We start from the raw sequence: 21,324 nt of genomic DNA, 5'->3' as shown, positions 1-21,324 counted from the left end.
AAACATTCACTGCTTTTACCAGTAGGTGGCAATACAATTCTGTAATTTTCACTTTCTGTAACTACTATTTACTGGCATGATTGTTTTACATAGAATATTGCCAAAGCAGTACACACAAACAGACGGAAAAGAGAAATAATAGAAGGGAAAAAAAATATGTATGCCAGAATGTTGGAATAGTTGCTATATGCTTCCCTATCGATATAATGATATTACACACTCTTAAAGCCTTAATGCTTTAACAATTACTCAAAGCACTCCAGTATTGTTTAATGTTATGTGTGAATTAGAAAATTACATTTTACGTAGACTATATGGAACTTCACCCACTATTATTTAAGTGCTGTTTCTTTTTCCCATAGACATTGAAACTATTATCCCCTGAATGCAGTTATAAAACTACATTTAATTTCCTACTAATGAAATTTTCTATTTAATTTCTACATAAATTATATGAGTAATCTGTTTTCAAGTTAAAAGGTTTCAGTTTCCCTGGGTACTTTTAGAAACACCTGCCCAACACGGAGTCAATGACGTCATCGTCAGCGTGATGTAAACAAGGAAGAAAGCGTCGAGCGAGGAGACGTTTGTTTTGTGTTGATTAAAAGCCTATTCAATTCAGTTCAAGCATTATTGTTTTTTACGCGTTTACTGTGTATTACTTCAACAAAAAATCTGTTATATTGAAAACGTCTCATTGTCTATAGTCAACACTTTAAATACCGAATCCTCGCCAGAATGGACCCTAAGCACAGACAGATTCTTCAGCAGCACAGGCGTAATCTAGTCACGGCATTACATCCTGCAGATATCTGTGATGGGCTCTTGTCAAAGGGGGTCTTCACCCAGGACATGGTCGATGAAATACAGGTAATAGTGATGTTTTTGTTTACATAGAGAAAACTGGGACGGGATTGTGAAAGTTTACACGCTTAAAGGAACAGTAACCTTACACCAATTAATGACCATTTATGTTATTTGTTTACTCACCCGCATTAAACCAGTATGACTTTTGTTCTTCTGTGAAACACAAAAGAATATGTAAAGAATGACAGCCCCAGTCGCATTTTAATTACTGATTTTAACATTTAATTCAAACTGCCGTGCTTCAGAGATGTTCACTTGTTAATAATGTGCATTGTTTAGTTTCCAATTATGAAGGTAAGACGATATGACCACAGTGACTGCCCATTCATGTGCGAGTAGTTCCGTTAATGCCAATCTGCGAATGTGAAATATTATTTTTCTCCTAACAGAGCAAAGCAATCAGACGAGACCAAGCCAGGCAACTGGTGACAGACTTGGAGACGAGAGGGAGTCAGGCTTTCCCAGCCTTCCTGGAGTGTCTGCGTGAGACTGGCCATCATGATCTCGCAGAGCTCCTTCAAAGTGGAGATGGTGCTCATCGCCCTCACCCCATCCCAGTACAGCCTTCACTGATCCCTCTGCCAGTCCGTAAGTGTTTCCATAATACAGTGGAACATAAAACACCCTACCACCATTATCCTCTTGAGATGTGTCTGTAACTGCCACTATGATTTTTCATAGTATATTACAAGAAAATAGAGATATCTTGTCTGATCTTATGATTCAATGCAGAGAATCCAAAATGTACTGAAAAGCCAGACATACCTGATCTCACCCCTCTAGTCCTACCATCAAGACCAGAAAGCCTGCCTCTGCCCAAGCCTATTAGCCCACGTAAGTCCACTGTCATGTAAAACAGCTTCCTACATTGTAGGTTTAATTCTCAGTCAAAGTTTTCATCTGTTTAATACTACTAAAATTACTTAAAAGTCACCATTTAATCAGCATTGACAAGTCTAATTTTTTATGGAATATCGCTTCGGTTATTATAAATGATTTATCAGTGCACATCTTTTTTTTTACGATTCATGAGGGCAGGACAACTTATCACTTACATGAGATCACAGCTATTGAGTGCAACAGTCAGGGTTTAGAAGTAAAAAAAATCCAATAATTTTATCCTTAGGGAAATTTACTCATTACTCATAAACATTTAAACACAGCCCTATTGTGAGCTGTGAGGTTGTTCCTCAATGTCATTTGCTTCTGTTGAAGTTATATATATATTCATATTTTGCAATAAACTTAAAATATATTGTTTATATATATATACTCAACATTTTTAAATTAGTAGTTTTATATTTCTCCATTGTTTTTAATTTGATTATGCTTTTCGCAATGCTTCATAGGATGGTAGTTCTTTCCCTCAGTAAAACCGTTAAATACACACACAGTCTTGATTCTCCGTGTAGCTGGTTGGCTTGGTCCATGGCTTATATCATAGGGAATCATAGGGATTTTAAAAAGCTTTTGATAACGCATGTTAACAGACTTTTTTAAATCCCTATGGGGAAAATGAATGGAAAAAATACATCCAAAACCAAAGCCACTGAAAAAGTGTGCAGGGACTGTTGAACTCAATGAACCAATGATCCAATAAATTCCCGATGTACATAATCAAGTCCTGCACTCAATTATTTTTTTTGTTTAAGAAGCTGTTTCACTATTGCAACTTCAACTTCATGGCTGCTTTAACTTTGGATATATGCATGTCCACAGCTTCTGGTGTGAGACCAACCAGGCCGAGACGTGACAGTATACAGGTAATCGTGTTCACTCACTGGCATTGCTCACTAATAATTGAGTACAAGTGTTCTTACTTTTGTGTGCAGAAAAGGTTCTCAAACAAAATGTATCACAGTTTCCACAAAAATATTTTCAATAGTAATTTATAATTGTATTAATAGTTTATATATTTTGTAATATTATTTTAATTTTAATATATACATCTTTTTAAAATATTTTACTACAATATACACTATTGTTCAAAAGTATGGGGTCAGTAAGTTTTGAGTAATGACTGCTGAAAATTCAGCTTTGCCATCACAGAAATGAAATATAGTTAAAAATATTTAGTAAAAATATAGTTTTTTATTATAATAATATTTGTTTTACTGTATTTTACTGTATTTTTATCAAATAAATGCAGGCTTGGTGAGCATAACAGGCTTCTTTAGAAAATATAAAAAATCTTACCGACCCAAAACTTTTGATTGATGGTGTATATTAAAATTTTATATTAGCCTATGACACATGAACCATTTTTGTTACTCTGAAATAAGACTTACTTAATGTGACTGATTATCATGCTGCATGCATTGGAGTTGGTTCCAAAAATTCATCTTAAATTTAAAAAAATGAAGTGCAAATTTATTGATTAATTATTACATCTGTGTTCACACAAGTTTTTAGTGTTTTCAGTTTTGTGTGAAAACGATTTTTTATCCTAAGCAACTGGCAGGGAACACGGGGAACATCCTTGTGGAATAACATGGAAATAGTTCCGTACACAAGCTTAATCAAGTTCTTGAGTTGAGACTGAAGCGTTTGTATGCACAAACTGCACCATTGCACCCAAACACCCACACTCTATTTTTTTTTTTGTACAGTCTTACAAGATGGATGCCAGTCCGTGTGGGATGTGCCTGATTATAAACAATGTAGATTTTGAACCAGCCTCTGAACTAAAAGATCGAAAGGGGTCCAACATTGACTGTGACAAGATGGAGAAAAGATTTAAAGCTCTCAACTTTGAGGTTATTGTAAAAAGGAACTTGAAATACAAAGTAAGCTCAGTATTTCCTCTTCTTCTTACTGTAAACATAGCTGCAAGACAAATGTCCGCCTGTCCTTTATACATTTTAGAAAAACTTTTGCTCCCCTCTTTAGCATATAAAACATGAGATGTCATCTTTAGCGAAGAGGGATCATTCTGCATATGACTGCTGTGTTGTGATCATCCTTTCACATGGAACTGAGGTAAAACAAGTTGTATATGCAGTTTATATACATATATATGCTGTATATATATATATATATATATATGTATTTTTTTTAAACAAGAGGATATATGCTAATTTTGCTTTTACAGTTATGAAGACTATTAGTTTCTCAACATAGAAGTACAACCTCACTTTTGTTTGAATGAGCAATTTTATGTGCTTCCTCATTTTGTAGAACACACCCTCATGCATGAGTTCTATTTTCTCATTTGATATTTCTCTAATGTTTAGGCAAACCACAATCGTTTCCCTGGAGCCGTTCATGGTGTTGATGGACCAGCTCTCCCAGTTCAGTTTATCACAAACTACCTCAATGGCCAGAACTGTCCTTCTCTGCAGAGCAAGCCCAAGCTGTTCTTCATCCAGGCCTGTGGAGGAGGTGGGCATCTCAGAAATCTTTCACAAGTCTCGTAGCCATTTACCGTTGTGCTGTGAATTTTCATGTTCAAAATCCAGTCATTTCAATGGAAATCCACACGATTGGGAATTTCGCAATGAGTTGGTGACGTGACCTTCGCCGTCTTGACCAACATGAAGTGGCCTGGTTTGAAAGTGACTTCTGTGTGAGCGGTGCTTCATACATTGCTACACTATTAACAATAGACACTGCACCTTTTCCCCCATAACATTTCACCAAAATGTTGCTAATGTGATCGCACCTAAACACAACCCAAGGTTTTTTAAATGAATGTTTCTTAGTGGACTGCAGTTTTTCATATTATGCAAACTTCTTTTGTGTGCACCTGTAGGTGAGAAGGACACAGGTTTTGAGGTTTCTCCAGATGAGGTGGAACCCTCTTTGGGTGGGATAGATGACGAGATGGACGCCATTCCCATGTCCTCCAGCAGCGACTCTCTCAGCACGTCTGATGAACCTGATGCTCGGGCCACTTTGCCCACACCCAGCGACATCCTGGTGTCCTACTCAACTTTTCCTGGTCTGTGTTTTGGTCATATTGTGCCTTAAACACGTTGTTTGGTTGAGTAATAGTTCAGGAAATCAAACCTTTTGATTGCCAAATACAAATGACTGATCTACATGCTAATGTATTTGAAGGCTATGTCTCTTGGAGGGACACGGAAGCCGGCTCCTGGTATGTGGATAATCTTGATCAGGTGCTTGAGGAGAATGTTGCTTCAGATGATCTGGTGACCATGCTGATGATGGTACGTCTTTGTCCCGTAAAGCTTCTTAAAACTTTCAAGATTCATGTGATAGAGGCAGCCACTGATATAGATGCAATAAATATGTCCTCAAAAATGTGGAAAATAACAAACAAACCTCCATGATAATGCTACCAATTAGTGTAGAGCAGCATGACAGTATGTACCGTATCATAGCACAATATCTAGAATATATCATTTTAAAAGGGTTCAACACTATGCAAGAACTATATACTACTCTTCAAAATGCATCACATGCAAGTACAATTTGCACTGGTGACAGACTTTTTTTTTCTTTCTAACCTTAGGTTTGCATTCTGTATCCATGGGATGAAAGAAAGCTTTAACTTTTAAAGCTTTAAAATATTTTAGCAAATAATTAGATTAGGAAAGAATTTTAAATTGTGTTTGACTGTCCAGCTAAAATAACTATACTGTGATAATATTTATAATTAATTATATTATAATATAATATATGTGAAATATCTGTTTTCTTTAGGTAAATGATGCTGTCTCCCAAATATCTGCCAAAGGCCTGTATAAACAAATGCCCGGATCTTTCAACTTCCTCCGAAAACTTCTCTACTTTCAGTCTTCACGGTCATAATGGCTTGACGATCTGCAGTATGTTTTTGAATGCTGCCCTCCATTAGAAATCTATGTACACTATTCCATTAGAATATGATGTATTTGTGATGTGATAAAAACACATTTGTTGTTTTTTACGTCATAAACTGAACCATGTGATCAGAACATTTGACTGGAGTTCTTGTTTTTAACATATTTTTAATTTTATAATTAGCAAGCAATTAAACCATTAATACCTTGTTAATATTATTGTTATTTTTACGAGTGCAATTTGATTATTTTTTTACTGTTGTGTACAGCAGGAGGTGGCCAATAGACTTTTAGTGCACTTGTGGTTTAGTTTTGGTATTGAAAAGTGGTTAACTGTCACACCATGTTCTCAAGAAATACCCGATTGCATACTGTGCATCTTTAAAAAAAAAAAAAAAAAAAAAAAAAAATATGAAGTGAAAATTATAGTTCCATTATTGACTCTAATACAACAGACACTAACAGACTTATTTAGGTTTCTCAAAGTAAATAGATGAGGCATTGAGGAGAGGAAGGAAATGAATAGGTCCTCACACACTAACACCAAAAAAACACAGATGATAGCAATGATCTGTGACTTTGTTTTCTGAGAACATGAAAGTGAAGAGATATATCACTAAAACTTGTGTTATTAACTTGTTTGGTAAAAGGCTCCATCTGTTGCAAAAACAGAACATACCTGTTATTTCATTTTGTGCTTTATACCTTTGGATAGATTAAATAAATAGAAACAATCCATCAGCATGAGTGAACAAAAAGGACGTGTGCAATCAGATCCATGCAAGCTGCTTCTCCTTCTGTAGGAGGAAAACTGAAAGGTCATTATGCTTGTTTTAGGGTCATAGTAGCCACTTTAGAGGCATCAGAATCAAATAGTTTCCAGCTTTTTATGTTTGTCTTACCAACCTTGCTATTATCAACCTGTGTGGGCAGATCTTGGAAACTGCCGATTTACTTTCAGAATGACACACATCTTTAAGATGTCCAAACAGGCAGGCATAAATAGCTTTAACTGAAACGTGCCACCCCAAATAAAGCCTGTCAAACACAGTAAATAGTAGCTTGAATCCGAAGTGAAAAGATACTGTTTGTGAAAGTGAGAAGGCACAGAGAGAGAGGAGGGGCCAATAAGGTGAGGTTTTACTCCGCATTCAGTACACTCACTGTCAGCACACAGTGACCGAGTGAGGAAGGAGAAGAGCTGTCTGGTCTTTCTCTGTATCTCACTGTGTTTATGTGAAAGGGAAAAAAGTGGTCGTTTGGACAAGTGATAATATAACTGCGTGGAAGTTGTTTAAGAGGATATTCTGATCATGCTAATGTGAATAACAGCAGGTATTACTAAGGTAAGTGTTGTGGTTTTTCATATAAAATAACATGATATTGAAAAGATGCTTTTTTCTGTAACATTTGATTGTGCTTTTGTATGCATATTACAAACCGTTTTATTTCTAAAAAGAACAAAATAATTTTTGGACTCCCTCCAAAAATTGTATATATATATATATATATATATTCTTAAAAACAGACCGTTTTAAACTAAGGCAACAAGGGTAAATAAAGATAAATCATGTGTCAAGAAAATTTAACATTCTTATTGTTGGGAACCATGCATTAATGAGTCCATTAAATGTGAAGATATGAGAGCAATTATTTGGAGGACATTTGGCTATTTTCAAGAGATGTAAATGAGGAAGTTTCTGTGATGAATGATAGAAGGAGAGAGTCTGGGGGGGGGGGGGGGCTGTCGTCTTGACTCAGGGTGAGAGTTTACTGCTGCTGTCTGAATTGCTCTTAACACAGGAAGTCTGCTACCTTCCCCTTTTTTGATACTCTAGAAGTGCAATTTGTTCACTAAAACTGCACAGTACACTGACTGTACATTCACTGTACTGTAGGTCATGTCATGCCAATGACCCCTGTCACATGTTACAATGAGCAGACAAGCATGAATGAGTGCAGTGTCTTAAATGTAGAAATTACTCTGGAGTATTAGATATAGTATATTATAGATATAAATGTGTCCGTTTGTTTTAAATCAGAATATACATTTACATTGAGAAATTTTTATCCAAAGCGACTTACAAATAAGGAAAACCATGAAAGCAATCAAATAGAGCAACAATATGCATGTGCTGTCACTAGTCCCAGTTAGTCTGGCATAGTACACATAGCAAGGTGTTTTTATAGATATAATAGTAAGTGTTATTATTACGAGGAAAAATAATTGAAAATGGCTAAACACTCAGCAGCTCGGGTTGAGTTAGGCAGGTCATTCCACCAGCGAACAGTCAAGGTAAAGGGCAGTGAAAGTGATTGTGTGCCTCTTTGGGATGTTGCCTCTTTCACTTGCAGAACGCAAGCTTCTGAAGGACACATAAGTCTTAAGTAGTGAGTTTAGATATAGGGGTGCAGAGCCAGTGGTTGTTCTGTGGGAAAATACCAGTGCCTAAATTTGATGCGGGCGGCAATTTGTGCAAGTTTTATGTGCAACCAGTGCACGTTTTTGAAGAGAGGTGTTATCCAATACATTTTAATATGATATTTGAATATGGAATTTATCTTGTGATTGATCTTGGAGCTTAAATGGATTAAAGAAAAATATAAATAATGCCTTTATGTTCACATTAAAATTCAGTATACATATTCTTAATTTCTTTGGTTTGTATAGATGTAAAAAAAAAATAATAGTTCAGCCATCAAACTCTGTTCATGTTCTGATTGGTTCATTCAATGTAACATTCTCAATTAATCAATTTTACATCCATTATCATTTCCCTTTATAACCAAGATCTCTGCACACTATGCAAATTCTTATTAGCCCTCCGCCTCCTCAGCACCACGTCTAGATCTGCTACAGGGGTCTCCGTCCGTCTCTCTAGTTGTTTCCATTAATTTAACGGTCCGAGCATTTAGCAGAAACAAGTCGAACTTCCTCTGCAGCAACAGCAGTGTAGCAGATCTCTGCCAAGACCAAACACGTTCTATTTACATTAAGAAAATGTTTTACAAACTATCCCCAGAGTTGTCATGACTGAACTAAAAGCATACATTGCCAATGAAAATATTTTTGAAGTAGGCCTATATATCTTCAAATTTACTTCTATATGACTTGTTCAAAGTAGAATCTCACCTAGTTGGAGCTACAATGTCATCCCACGTCAAACTGAGGAGGGACAGAGTGGTGACAGCGGACTATGACACACAGATTAAAGGTAATGGATGTTCAAACACTGAATACCCAATAAACATTCTGAGGAATAGAAAATGGAACCCAACTGACTGCTTTCCAATGAGATGAAATCTGCTGCAAGTTTTTGCCTGTACTTCCACCATCACAAGACAGATTTAACAAAGATAACCAATCCTTATTGCCTCCCATCTTTGTGAAACCAACTTGTTCGAGTTAATTGTTATTTGACACAATGTCAAATGAAACAGATTGACAAAGAGGAAGTATAAAAATATAATTGTTCTCTCTTTCTCTTCTCTAGAGGTGCGTTTGCAGCTGGCGGAGCAGTTGAGGATATTTGACGGTCAGGTGGAGCAGAAGACTCAGGTGTTTCAAGATCTGGTTGATTATTTGCGCAGACGAGGCGAGATCGAGGGAGAGTACGCCCGCTCGCTGGATAAGCTGTGTGACAGGTTCTCCTCTAGAACCAGGAAGTGAGGATATACAAAGAACCGATCACCATTAATACATAAAATTGCTATCAACCTATGAATGAATTCTGTACAAACAGTGGCCCCAAAATGGACACTTATGCCACCCTTAAAAACCTTGTACGGGCAATTTATTTGTAAGAAAGATAACCAAAACACTTTTTCAAGCAAACATTTCACGCACACGTTCAAAAGTTTAGGGTGGGTGAAAATGTTTTTCAAAGCCTTTTAAGCTGCATTTATTTGATCATTGATACAGTAAAAACAGTAATATTGTTAAATAAGATTATAATTGAAAGTATCTCTTTAACTCTGTTTTAATATCTTTTAAAATGTAATTTATTGATGTGATGGTAAACTTAACTTTCAGCATCATAACTCCAGTCTTCAGTGTCACATGATCCTTCAGAAATCATTCTAATATGCTGATTTGTCGCTCAAACAAGATTCCTTATCAATGTTTAAATCAGTTGTGCTGCTTAATATTTTTTGTGGAAACCATCTTACATGTTTCATGTTTCTTTGATGAATAGTAAGTTCAAACGAACAGCATTTATTTGAGAGAGAATTCTTTGTAACAATGTAAAAATCAAATTTTGAAATGGTAAACGGTTCTAACTGATATGCATACATCGATTGCTGTGTATCAGGAACTTAGCACATAGCTCTTTGTTCCTATCACCCTCAGGAAGGAGCCCAGCCATCAGTCAGTGGTTAACTGCTGGCAGGTGTTGTTGACACAAACACGTCAGGAGAGCAGAGATCACAGTTACTTGAGTGACAGCTACATCAACATTCTGCCTCAGCAGCTTTCACACTGCGTTGAACATGCCCAACGCCTGGCCAAACGGGTACACACCCACCATCTCACTGACACACACATTTTCACATCCTTCCAAATTTGCAGACATGTACCACATGCATGCCCTGTACTAACAGTAGCCTACACGTGGCTTCCTTTGCACAGACACTTTGCAGACAGTGCATAGAAACATAACACCTATGTTATGTTTCATAGTCAAGTATAGTCCCCGGCCACTCTCCTGACGTTGTAATACAACGTTACTAAGACAATCATTTACCTGTCTCTTTTTTCATTATTTATATTTTCAGAGCAGGGACATTTATACCCAGTTACAGGATGGACTCTTGAAGGTCACCACAGAACTTCATACGGTCAGTTTAACCCCTCATTCCTCTCACCAAGCCACGGTTTTGTTTTAGAATCGATTGTAAACATGCATTTAGAGTTAATGGATTGCAAATCTCATTCCTATGTTTGTTTAAATCAGACCTTGAAGACATATTACCAGTACTATTCTGAGTTCCTGTCCGCAGAAGGCAAACTAAAGGAAGCAGTCAGACTGGAGGAAAAGCAAAAACAAACTGCTTCTAAAAAGATGGAACGACTAATAGAGAAAGTATATCTTCCTTTTTAATACCAAAATATGAAATGGTTGTGAATGAGATGGTTATAATTAAAGATATATTTAAGGTTCTATACAAGCTAAGCTCAATCGACTGCACTTGTGGCATAATGTTGATTATCAAAAAAGAAGAATTTCCACTTGTCCTTCCTTCTTAAAAAAAATAATGGACAAATCTGGGTTACAGTGAATCACATATCATGGAAGTGAATGGGGCCAATTTGTATAGCGCCAACATTGTGAACAAAATGCGCATTAACATAATTTTATTGAGACAAAATCTCTTACATACAGAGCCCGGCACATGGCATAGGGGGGAGGGGGTACCCCCCAAGATGTTGTGGCCACAAATGAATTTTTTTCCCCCTTGTTTTAGTTAAACTAAATTACAACTGAATCAACGTAATCTAACAGGTTTAAAAGAGGGGATTGACCAAAAAAGTTACTTACTGTGTAAATGTATGTCCAACAACCCAACAACTTTGTTGCCATTACAACATAATTCTTAAAACCCTAAACTACTCGCAGATATGAGAAGAACTTTACAGATCAAATAATGCACAAGTTTTAACAGAAGAATTAATGTTAATGTTTTTATAAAATTATATGCTTCACATTTCAACTTTTAAGTCCTCCAAAAATTGGCCCCACTTACAAGTACTTCCATTGTAAGTAAGTGTTTTTGTCGGCATGAAACGCAAGAATTTTAATTCCTTTTGTGATCTACTGTATATCGGAGTGAAATGGCTTCTCAAACAAGAAAAAATGTAGGGCGGGACATTATTTTATCCATCGGGAATTGATTGGCTTGTTGGATTGTTGTGGTTTGCTATTGCTGTGATGTCATGTGAGTGACAGGTTGTCCCGCCCTCATGCCAATAAACACATCATCAGAGAAAAGATTTCGTTGCAAGAGGATAAATAATGGATAAATCATTTATACTAAATACTGCAATATTCCCCCCCAAAAAAATAGAATTGTCAATTCTGATTTTAATGTGACTTTAAAGAAAATGAACGCATGAGTTGAATTATTTTTTGTGTTAATCAGCGTAATGCCATGTATGCTGTTGACTTGAGCTTAACTTGTATTGAAAATAGTACAAAATCAAGTGCACATGGGCAGCATCCTCCTCTGTGCAGTGATGTGGGGCAAGTGTCTGCATGTGATTGTGGCAGATTGCAAAGCAGTGTGTTTGGTTGTTGTGGTTAAGTTGTGCAACACTGAATGTGTGTGGATAAATGATTGTTCCAGTAACTTCTGAGGTTACATTTCACCTTTATGTGTGCATAGAGGCAAAGTAAAGTTCAAGAAATTCAGCTTAAGAGCACAAAAGCACGCAATGACTACCTGCTCAACTTGGCTGCAGCAAATGCATGCATGAACAAATACTACCTTCAGGATCTTTCCACTCTCATAGATGTGAGTTTCTTTGTATTACCTCTATATGATCAGGTTTTTGTACTGAGCAGGTATAATTCAACCTCTCATTGCATGCCCTCTCAGTGCTGTGATCTGGGTTACCACCAGTCCATATCCAAGGTGTTCCGTTTTTACCTGACCAGTCGCCAATGGGGCCAGCAGAACTTGAGCTCTGGGCTGCAGCAGCTGGACACAACTGTCTCAGAGCTGAACCAGAACCAGGACAGAGACACTCTCATGCAGGCCAACATCTCAGCCTTTTGCCTGCCCCTGCGCTTTCAGTACCAACCCTATGAAGGCGACCAGGTACTGCGGGATAAAATGTCTATGTACACAAGTGTAAAAATGTGCAGTTGCTTATATGTGTCCTCTTCCAGGTGGTTGAGGTGTCTGCAAAGTGTGAGATGATGAGCGAGCTGGTGACTCGCTTCCAGCAGCTGCAGTCTAGGCTGTCTTCAGTCACCATGGAGGTTGAGGAGGTACACAAACCCCCAGAATCACACAAATTATTATTATGTATCATGTATGTGGCACTACTGTCAAATGACAGGATAGATGTAGTGATATTTGGATGAATAAAAATACTGTATTTATGAGAACTCTTTATAAGTCTGGTTCATCTAAACATGAATATACATAAAAAATATTGCAGTCCGGCAAATTACTTCAGTCTGCCCAAAATTCCATGCTGGATGGTATTGTTGAGGACACCTTTGGATCCACCCCAGACTTTTCCAGCAGCCCGTCATCAGCAGAGGGGAACAGTGATATATCAGCCAGTAAGAACTATCAGCTGAAGCGCAGAGCCAGCCTTCCGGACACTGAGAGTTTGTATTTCACGGTAATCAAAACAAATAATGATTTAAAAAAAAAAGAAATTAGTTATTTAGAACTTTCTGTTCATCAAAGAATCCTGATAAAAATTATCACGGTTTCGCAGCACAACTGTTTTCAACATTCCTGTTCTGATGGATCATGTAACACTGAAGACTGGAGTGGTTCCTTTAATTCAGCTTTGCTTTCACATAATTTTAAATATATTAAAATAGAAATCCATTATTTAACATAATTAAACTATATATATACAGTATATATATACAGTATATATATATATAAACAGCATTAATATATATATATATATATATATATATATATTTTTTTTTTTAATGCTATTTTTATATATATATTTATAATATTGAATAAATATTAAATATTATAATTATTATAACAATATTATTATGGTAAATATTTACTATATTTATTATATTTATTATAATTTAAATAATATATTTCTATCACGTTTAGAAATTTAAATATGTATTATTTCACACAATTATTACTATTATTATTATACTCTAATTGTCTTTATTACGGTTTTTGTCTGACTTTTTCTATTACTATGACTTTATAGTAAAACATTTATTTACTATGACTTTATTGCAGAAAGTCAGAGACCATCTATGCAACAGCTCTTTAATATCAAAACTGGAAGCCAAACATGACCTGCTAAAGGTTGCCATTCAAAAAGGTAGAATAATATTTCCTATCTATACAGAAATTGTTGTAAAGCGAAGACCATTGATTTTTATTCTTTTTTGTTATCAGCTGAAAGTGCTGATGTTGCCCATTCCAGGTAAGGAAACAAAGGCTTTCTTGACATCCTACAAGAGTTAATGGCTGGAAATATATATATTATATATGTCACATAATTTATAAATACATATTTATAAATTTTATAAAGATATATGGCGAAATTGGCAAATGGCAAAATTCCTGCATTTTAATGGGTTATAGTGAAAGTAAAACGGCCTTTGTTTCTTATCTTTTTTCCTTTTTTTTTTATTGTTGACTAAATGAAACATTTCTGTTTAATTAGAATATGCTCCAAAAGATCTGTGCGTCATAAAAAGAGTAACCCCGGTGCCCAGATCAACCAGAAGCTCTTCAGTGGGGATCTAATATCATACATCCAAGTAAATCTCTCAGAAGTGCTCTGGATTTACTCAAAACAGTTGAAGGGAACTGACTCACTAAGTGTTTCCTCCCTATTAGGCATCAGGACAGATCATTCCTGCAGTGGTGGAAAACTGCATTCGGTTCATCAACCTCAATGGTAAATCTAAGTCCTCTTGATCTGTCCTGAAATAATTCCTCTTTCTACAATTCTTTCCATCTTAATCACTGGTTTTCTAACCCATTCACTCTTTTCTCTGGTAAGGCTTACATCATGAGGGATTGTTCAGAGTGCCGGGATCTCAGATGGTGGTGAATCAATTGAAGGATGCGTTTGAGAAAGGTGTGTGCACTGAGTGATGATATTCTCCTTCCTTTCACTGAGCATTAGTAATAGGCTGTGATTTTCGTAATTATTCATATAGGCGATGACCCCCTTGCTGATGAGGGATGTGACATGGACTCTGTGGCTGGAGTGCTGAAACTTTATTTTAGAGGACTAGAGAAACCCCTCTTTCCTGAGGACAGTTATGACCAACTGATGGAATGCGGGCGTAAGAGGACTTTACCACACTATTATGTGCTTGTTTGCTTTGTATAATGTATATGTGAGTTCAGACATTAGGTCTGTAACTGTTTAAACATTCAATGAAATGTTTTGAATGTGCTTTTCTTTCTAGTTATAAGGTTTCCTGTTGAAACTGATGTTAGGGTAGGGATAATTTGAAGGACTCATTTTATAGTTAGCCAGGAGCCTTCAGTTTACATGGTGCAGTTCCATTTTTTTAAGAACTTTTAATGGGAGTTCTATTCAGTGTCTAATTAAAAATCCAGAAAATTGCTTTATTATGGTAAACACTACGATTAGTACATTACTTAAAAAAAATAAAAAAAATAAAACTTTTTATTCAGCAAGGATGCATTCAATTGAGCAAAAGTAAATGTGACGATTTTTACACTTTTGAAAAAAATCTATTTAAATTGGTAACTTTCTATTCATCAAAGAATCCTGAGAAAATGTATCATGGTTTCCACAAAAATGTTAACACTGATAATAATTACAAATGTTTCTTGAGCACCAAATTAACATATTCTGAAGGATCATGTGACACTGAAGATGTAATAGCTGCTGAAAAGCAGATTTTTATTTAATTTGAACTATTTAGCCATATTAGGTAAAGTATTTTGTATATAGTATTTTGGATTATATATATATATATATATATATACATTTATGATTTTAAAAAATATATATTTTTTATATATTCAAAAAGGTAAAAATTTATTATAAATACACATTGCTAGTGTATTATATTTCCTATATATATTTTTGGCCATTTTTTTTTTTTTTTCAATCAAAAATTTTATATATTGTCCTTAAAAAAAAAAAAAAATATATATATATATATATATATATATATATATATATATATATATATAAATGCTGCTACTATTGATTTGCTTCTGGTTATTTGCAGTCAATTATTATTTTACTGAACAATTTATTTTATTAGTTAAAGCTGCAGTCCGTAGCTTTTTTGGGGTTAAAAATTATCCAAAATACATATTTGAGAAAATACACAACCAGCCAGTGTTCAAAACTCTCTGCTTGCCTTAGCTCGATTCAAAGCGGTAAGCTTGTAATAATGTTTTTAATTCCAATGGTACTGGTGGATTTCCGAGCATTTCTTTGCGTCATTACGTCACATCTGTACTCATAAAGAAGGAGTCTCGGCTAGAAGGCTATATTGCGTGTGAGGATGCTGGAGGTGGAGATTTATAGCCTTTTCTCACAGCACTTGATATAATTAAACTTATCAATTTGATGGCGGATCCAGAAAGGTTCAAACGACGATCACCAGTGACAAAAGATTCACCCGCTGTAAAATACAAAAGACTTCGTTCGGACTTCGGAGCGGCTACAGAAAAAAAGAGACTGCAACCGGACCCATGCGAAAATAAGGATACATACCGGAAGGACATTACATGTAGTCACGCAATGCTGACGTGACGTTGTTAACATTAACAATTTGAGAACAAAGTATAATTTGCACGGTTTTGCGTGATATGATAAGCGATTCAGCGCGATTTACTGCAATGTCAGAACCAGAACAAAAGTGTATGTTTCTTACTTGTTCAGATGACATTTTCCGGTGAAAATTCTTATGTTGGTCATACTTCCAAAAAGAGTAATCTGTGATTCTGAATGCCAGTATATCCACACCGGCGCGGTGACTGACAGCTGCACACTCTCCTCAAACATTGTGTTCATCCGCGCTGTGCCGTGTCGAGGGTTTTGAAGTACAACTCACGTAAAGTTGATAATTCCGCGAATAACTGCAATTGCAGATTTCGAACAGAGATGGCGACAAAGAGGAAAAGCTGCAGACTGCAGCTTTAATAAATTGATACAAAAGGAAAACTGTCCATTTTAAATGCATTTCTGCCAGAAGTTTATTTTGTCAACTTCAAGGGGTTGCAGCAGTGAATACATTTCATGGTGTCTTTAACTTTCCCTCTCTTTCAGAAATAGATGACGAAACAAAAAAAGTAACACAGCTGAAGTGCGTCATCTCCTCATATCCTGCCACGCTCATCATTGTCATGAGATATATTTTTGCATTTCTTCACCAGTGAGTATCACAGGGTGTCACTGGGTGTTGGCCTTTTTCCTGTCATGAAATCAACGCATCTAAATGTTTGTGTGTGTGTGTGTGTGTAAAGTGTCTCCCAGTACAGTGACGAGAACATGATGCAGCCCTATAACCTGGCAGTGTGCTTTGGGCCCAGTCTAGTGAGGGGGCCAGATAATGGTGATGCGTCAGAGCTTCAGCGCATCAATGCCCTGGTCAAGAGTATCATTACCCAACATGAGAGCATCTTCCCTAGCCAGAATGAATTACCCGGGCCAGTGTATGAAAAGTGCATGGCATTGGAAGAAGAAGACTGGTGAGAATTAAGCTCCATCCCTTTAGTGCGCATACACACACACACACACACACACACACACACACACACATAAACACATATTTGCTAAAAGCATAAGGTAAAAATCTTTTAAGCATGCTTGATATTTAAAATATAAGTATATCCAACTTTATTTACATACGTACCCATGTAAAGTGATATGTACTATAATTAACTCAAATGTAAGCCTGCGTTCACGCCATTATGTAATTATGTGATTTCAACTTGTAAAAAGCGTTCTCGCCTCTTAGAGCTCATAATTACAGCTTGTAAGGTGGGAATTTTTTTTAGAGTCCCTACATGTACCACATTACTGCTGTACCACCTGACCGCTAGAAATTAATTTAGGCGTTGATAGTGTTGCCATTGAGACGCATAAATCCCAGTCCTCAGACGGGAACAGCTCCGAATAGAACGTCACGTGTTGTCATCTCGAGACTATGGTAATCACAACACGGCGTGAACGCAGCTTAAACTATCCCTTGTGCTGTGATGAAAATCCTTTATCTAATTTGGTGTTCCCAGTCAAAAATAACCGGCCTTATTAAAATAGCTTGTAAATCTCTCATTATGCTACATTATAATATTGGGGGAAAAAGGGGGTTGTTAATAGTTAGAATCTGTTTGAAGCAACAATATTAAAGTGCTATGACTAATCCCAGTTTGTCTAGCACAGTACATTTAGCAAGTTTTTTTTTTATAAATAAAAAAATAGATAGAATGGAAATATAATAGAATAGTAAGTGTTAGATTTAACTGGTCAAGTGCAGATGAAAATGGCTTCTTGAAAATGGCTAAAGACTCAGCAGCTCGGGTTGAGTTAGGCAGGTCATTCCACCAGCGAATAGTCAAGGTAAAGGGCCGTGGAAGTGGTTTTGTGCCTCTTTGGGATGTTGCCTCTTTCACTTCCAGAACGCAAGCTTCTGAAGGACACATAAGTCTTAAGTAGTGAGTTTAGATATAGGGGTGCAGAGCCAGTGGTTGTTCTGTGGGTAAATATCAGTGCCTAAATTTGATGCGAGTGGCTATTGGCTACCAGTGCAAATTGATAAAGAGAGGTGTGATGTGCGCTCTGTTCGGCTCGTTCAACACCACTCTCGCTGCTGCATTCTGGATCAGTTGCAGAGGTTTGACAGTACATGCTGGAAGGCCTGCAAGAGAGCATTACAATAGTCCAGTCTAGCTAGAACAAGAGCTTGGGCAAGGATTTGTGTAGCATGCGCTGATTGGAAGGGCCTGATCTTCCTAATAAGGCAAATCTGCAGGACCAGGCACAGCTCTATAGAGCTAGATATATCCCAGATATAGGTGTATCCCGGAATTTTACCTGCACACGTACGGTATCACAATAAGCAATATATACTATATAGCAAATCTTAACTAATCATCGTAAAATGTAAAACTAGATTATCGCCTAGCTCTAATCCGCTAAATGTGACAGCCCTTATAAGGTGAAGATATTAAAATATTAGAAACATTAACATTATGATTTTCTATAAATATGCTTTGAAACAATGTGTATTGTGAAAAGCACTATACAAATCAAATTGACTTGACTTAATATTTCTTATGCCTACAGTGAGACTGTAACAGAGGAAGGAGATGGAGAATCAGAGCAATCTCAAACAAAAGAAGGAAAAGACGGTAAGGTTGACATAGTTTACTGTCAACATCTGGGTGAGTAGAACTAAACTAATTCCTCTCTGTCCGTTTCTGATGTGCAGAGCTGCAAGGAGTGGCCTTGTTTAACTACACAGGCCGTTCTTCAGCCGAGCTGTCCTTCAAATACGGGGACCGCTTCGTCCTCTACAGCAAAGCCTCCTCTGATTGGTGGAGAGGAGAGGTGAATGGGACAAAGGGGCTCATTCCAAATAAATATATTAGTGTGCAAAGGTAGGTTTTTATCTCTAAATGCATGGCCACTTTTAACAATTTAAAGAAAAGTTTAATACCCAATCACTTTATTAGCACATTTTACTGAAATTCAATCCCGTGGGACGTGAAGAACTGTAACCAAGGGGGCGGAGCTTAGCAAATGGTCAATTGAAGAAACTACTTACTGATTTCACCTCTTTATTTACTTGATTTTCCATGGTCAGTGGATTTATACACCCATTTATGTCACCGCCTGTTGGAGTTGCATAACTTTATTGGGTAATTTCCCCCAATATCTATCCCGACAGATATAAAGACAGATATAAGACATAAATTCTCTCTCATTAATAACTTTAATAAAAAAAAAGCATTGTAATATTCTATACTTCATTCAAGCCCTCATAAGTATAATATCCAATTACTTTGAGCTCATTTTACTGAAATTCATTGAGACATTCTGCAAAGCTTGTCTGAGTGAGCAACAGTAATCAAGGGGGTAGAGCTAGTGAATTGTCAACTATTTGTTTGTTTGCCCTTAATCTATGCATTTACATACCTGTTAATGTCACCGCCTGTTGGAGTTGCATAACTTTATTGGGTGTTATATAAATTGAAGGCATTTAGAAGAATTGGCTTTAAGTTGTGACTCAGGAATCACTATTGAGTCAAAGCCACAAGCAGTTACTACAAACCACAGTCTAGAGAGTCATAACACTCCTCAATTCTTTCCCTCTATGTTGCTCAGTGCGGATGGAGGCCAAGATCAGAAAGGGAAGGAAACTCTGAAATCCAGCTGTGGTAGACAGCAGACAGAGGAAGAGCTGAAAGCAGAGCAAAGTACACGGTAAAACACTCACAGGTTGTATAATGTGTGGAGGATAGCTTTGTTATTATATTCTGTTTAGAATGTGAACTCTTGTACAGAGTTTATACAAATACAGCAAATGAAACAAGCACATAATCTACTACCTACGTTAACCTAACCTTATGTAAACCTCATTCTTACTACATAATGATGATCAAAAAATGACTCATCATTCTTACTGCATAATGATGATCAATGATTCAGTAACTAGATAAACTAGAGAATAATTCTATCTGTATTCATTTTCTAGGCTCAAGGTCACAAGTGACAAAGCTGGGGTCGGACCCAGCCATGTCACTTCTGGAAAGGTTTTGTTACAAATACCCACAGGACAATATATACAGACAGGGAATTCTCCAGGGGCTCTGCGGAAAACATTTGAGTGTGTAAATAGCCTAGACTGTTTATTTGGCATTATGGAAATGTTAATGTCACAGATTATTATCATCTATGGAATAATGACTAAATCAGTCAATTTGTAACTTTGACAGCCCTCAAACGAGACGATCCACTACCGAGGGGGGAAGCAGAGAGGAACTCTCAATAGAAGTGGATAAGGTCAGGATGTTTAAATCCCAGTTATAATACCAATGATATCTCCTCCCTCCCCCTACTAAAGTGTGCTTTTGTCTACCATATCTTGCAGGAAGTGCATCACATGATGCACTCAGTGTTTAAGGAGCTTCTTGTCCGCCAATCTTCGCCGGATAAAAACACATCTAAGTCAACAGAGACAACATCCCCTGTGCAAACGTCTTCGAACAGAGGACTGGGGTGGAAAGGAAAGGGTTTATTTAGATCAGCTGACCATGTTGGCTGAAAAAAAAAAAGAAATGAGGAGAAGGGGAAACTTGTAAAGGAAGTATAGAAACACAAGATAATTTAGGTGAAACATACGTGTGAGTGAGAGCTCAATCTCTGTGTATGGTATTTTTGTACTGTTTTAAAAGGTTGGTTTAAGAGGCATCAATCCATCGTGTGAAATCTGTTTTAGTTGTGAATGCATGTGACTGATATACTATGTACAATATGTTGCCATTTTCTTTCCACAGTCTCATTTGCACACTTGTAACAAGCAACTGTTCTTCAGTGTACTTTACTCTGTGGAATAAGAATATATCAGGCCTACAGTACGGCTATAGTCTCACAAAGGCTCATCTACTGTCATTTCTTATATTTTCTATGTAAGTGACTGTGAAAACTTTGTAAGAAATGTAAAATACTACACAGCACCAGACTAACACAGATAAACTAATTTAATATCAAGGAAGATAACAGTTAGTAATTAATAACAGTTTTACAAGTGACTTGTAGGCAATGAAAACACACTGAAGTTGAACAACAACATGTTTATGCCATTGTTGTTTTGTATGGTTCCGCGGGCTATGTGACGTCAGAACTCGTAACTGGGAGTACATCGATCTAGTACGAGTTCACGGGTGGGAAGTCACGGGTTTGACTGCCGTTCCAGTGCACTTTCACAGGTATAAGGTTGGAAAA

General features: G+C 36.6%; 2 protein-coding genes across 3 annotated transcripts; both read left to right on the top strand.

Annotated features, from left to right (window-relative positions):
• The first annotated feature begins 549 nt into the window (after positions 1-549).
• On the top strand, positions 550-5,870 carry casp9 (caspase 9, apoptosis-related cysteine peptidase). Its single transcript, XM_056268161.1, has 10 exons — positions 550-870; positions 1,257-1,455; positions 1,600-1,701; positions 2,587-2,630; positions 3,477-3,653; positions 3,757-3,846; positions 4,101-4,248; positions 4,619-4,807; positions 4,927-5,036; positions 5,533-5,870. Exons 1-10 carry the CDS (start codon positions 739-741, stop codon positions 5,638-5,640), a joined length of 1,299 nt encoding a protein of 432 aa, XP_056124136.1. The 5' UTR covers positions 550-738; the 3' UTR covers positions 5,641-5,870.
• Positions 5,871-6,912: 1,042 nt separating this feature from the next.
• arhgap4a (Rho GTPase activating protein 4a) lies at positions 6,913-20,954 on the top strand. Of its 2 annotated transcripts, none has more exons than XM_056268156.1 (24): positions 6,913-6,997; positions 8,777-8,866; positions 9,146-9,317; positions 10,003-10,165; positions 10,428-10,490; positions 10,607-10,735; positions 12,036-12,164; positions 12,249-12,470; positions 12,542-12,643; positions 12,817-13,005; positions 13,608-13,692; positions 13,770-13,797; positions 14,041-14,137; positions 14,217-14,277; positions 14,383-14,460; positions 14,543-14,671; positions 16,645-16,750; positions 16,842-17,066; positions 18,664-18,728; positions 18,809-18,977; positions 19,705-19,803; positions 20,075-20,206; positions 20,316-20,382; positions 20,471-20,954. In XM_056268156.1, the coding sequence occupies exons 2-24, from the start codon at positions 8,800-8,802 to the stop codon at positions 20,642-20,644; spliced, it is 2,751 nt and encodes a 916-aa protein (XP_056124131.1). In that variant the 5' UTR covers positions 6,913-6,997; positions 8,777-8,799; the 3' UTR covers positions 20,645-20,954. The 2 variants fall into 2 exon arrangements, with proteins under 2 accessions (XP_056124131.1, XP_056124132.1); XM_056268157.1 differs by having other exon boundaries at positions 20,075-20,210; positions 20,471-20,600.
• Positions 20,955-21,324: the final 370 nt, after the last annotated feature.

Source organism: Rhinichthys klamathensis, unplaced genomic scaffold (genome assembly GCF_029890125.1).
Source record: "Rhinichthys klamathensis goyatoka isolate OS25496 unplaced genomic scaffold, OSU_Roscu_1.1 h1tg000269l_1, whole genome shotgun sequence".
NCBI lineage: Eukaryota > Metazoa > Chordata > Actinopteri > Cypriniformes > Leuciscidae > Rhinichthys > Rhinichthys klamathensis.
This window is presented reverse-complemented; position numbering and strand designations above follow the sequence as displayed.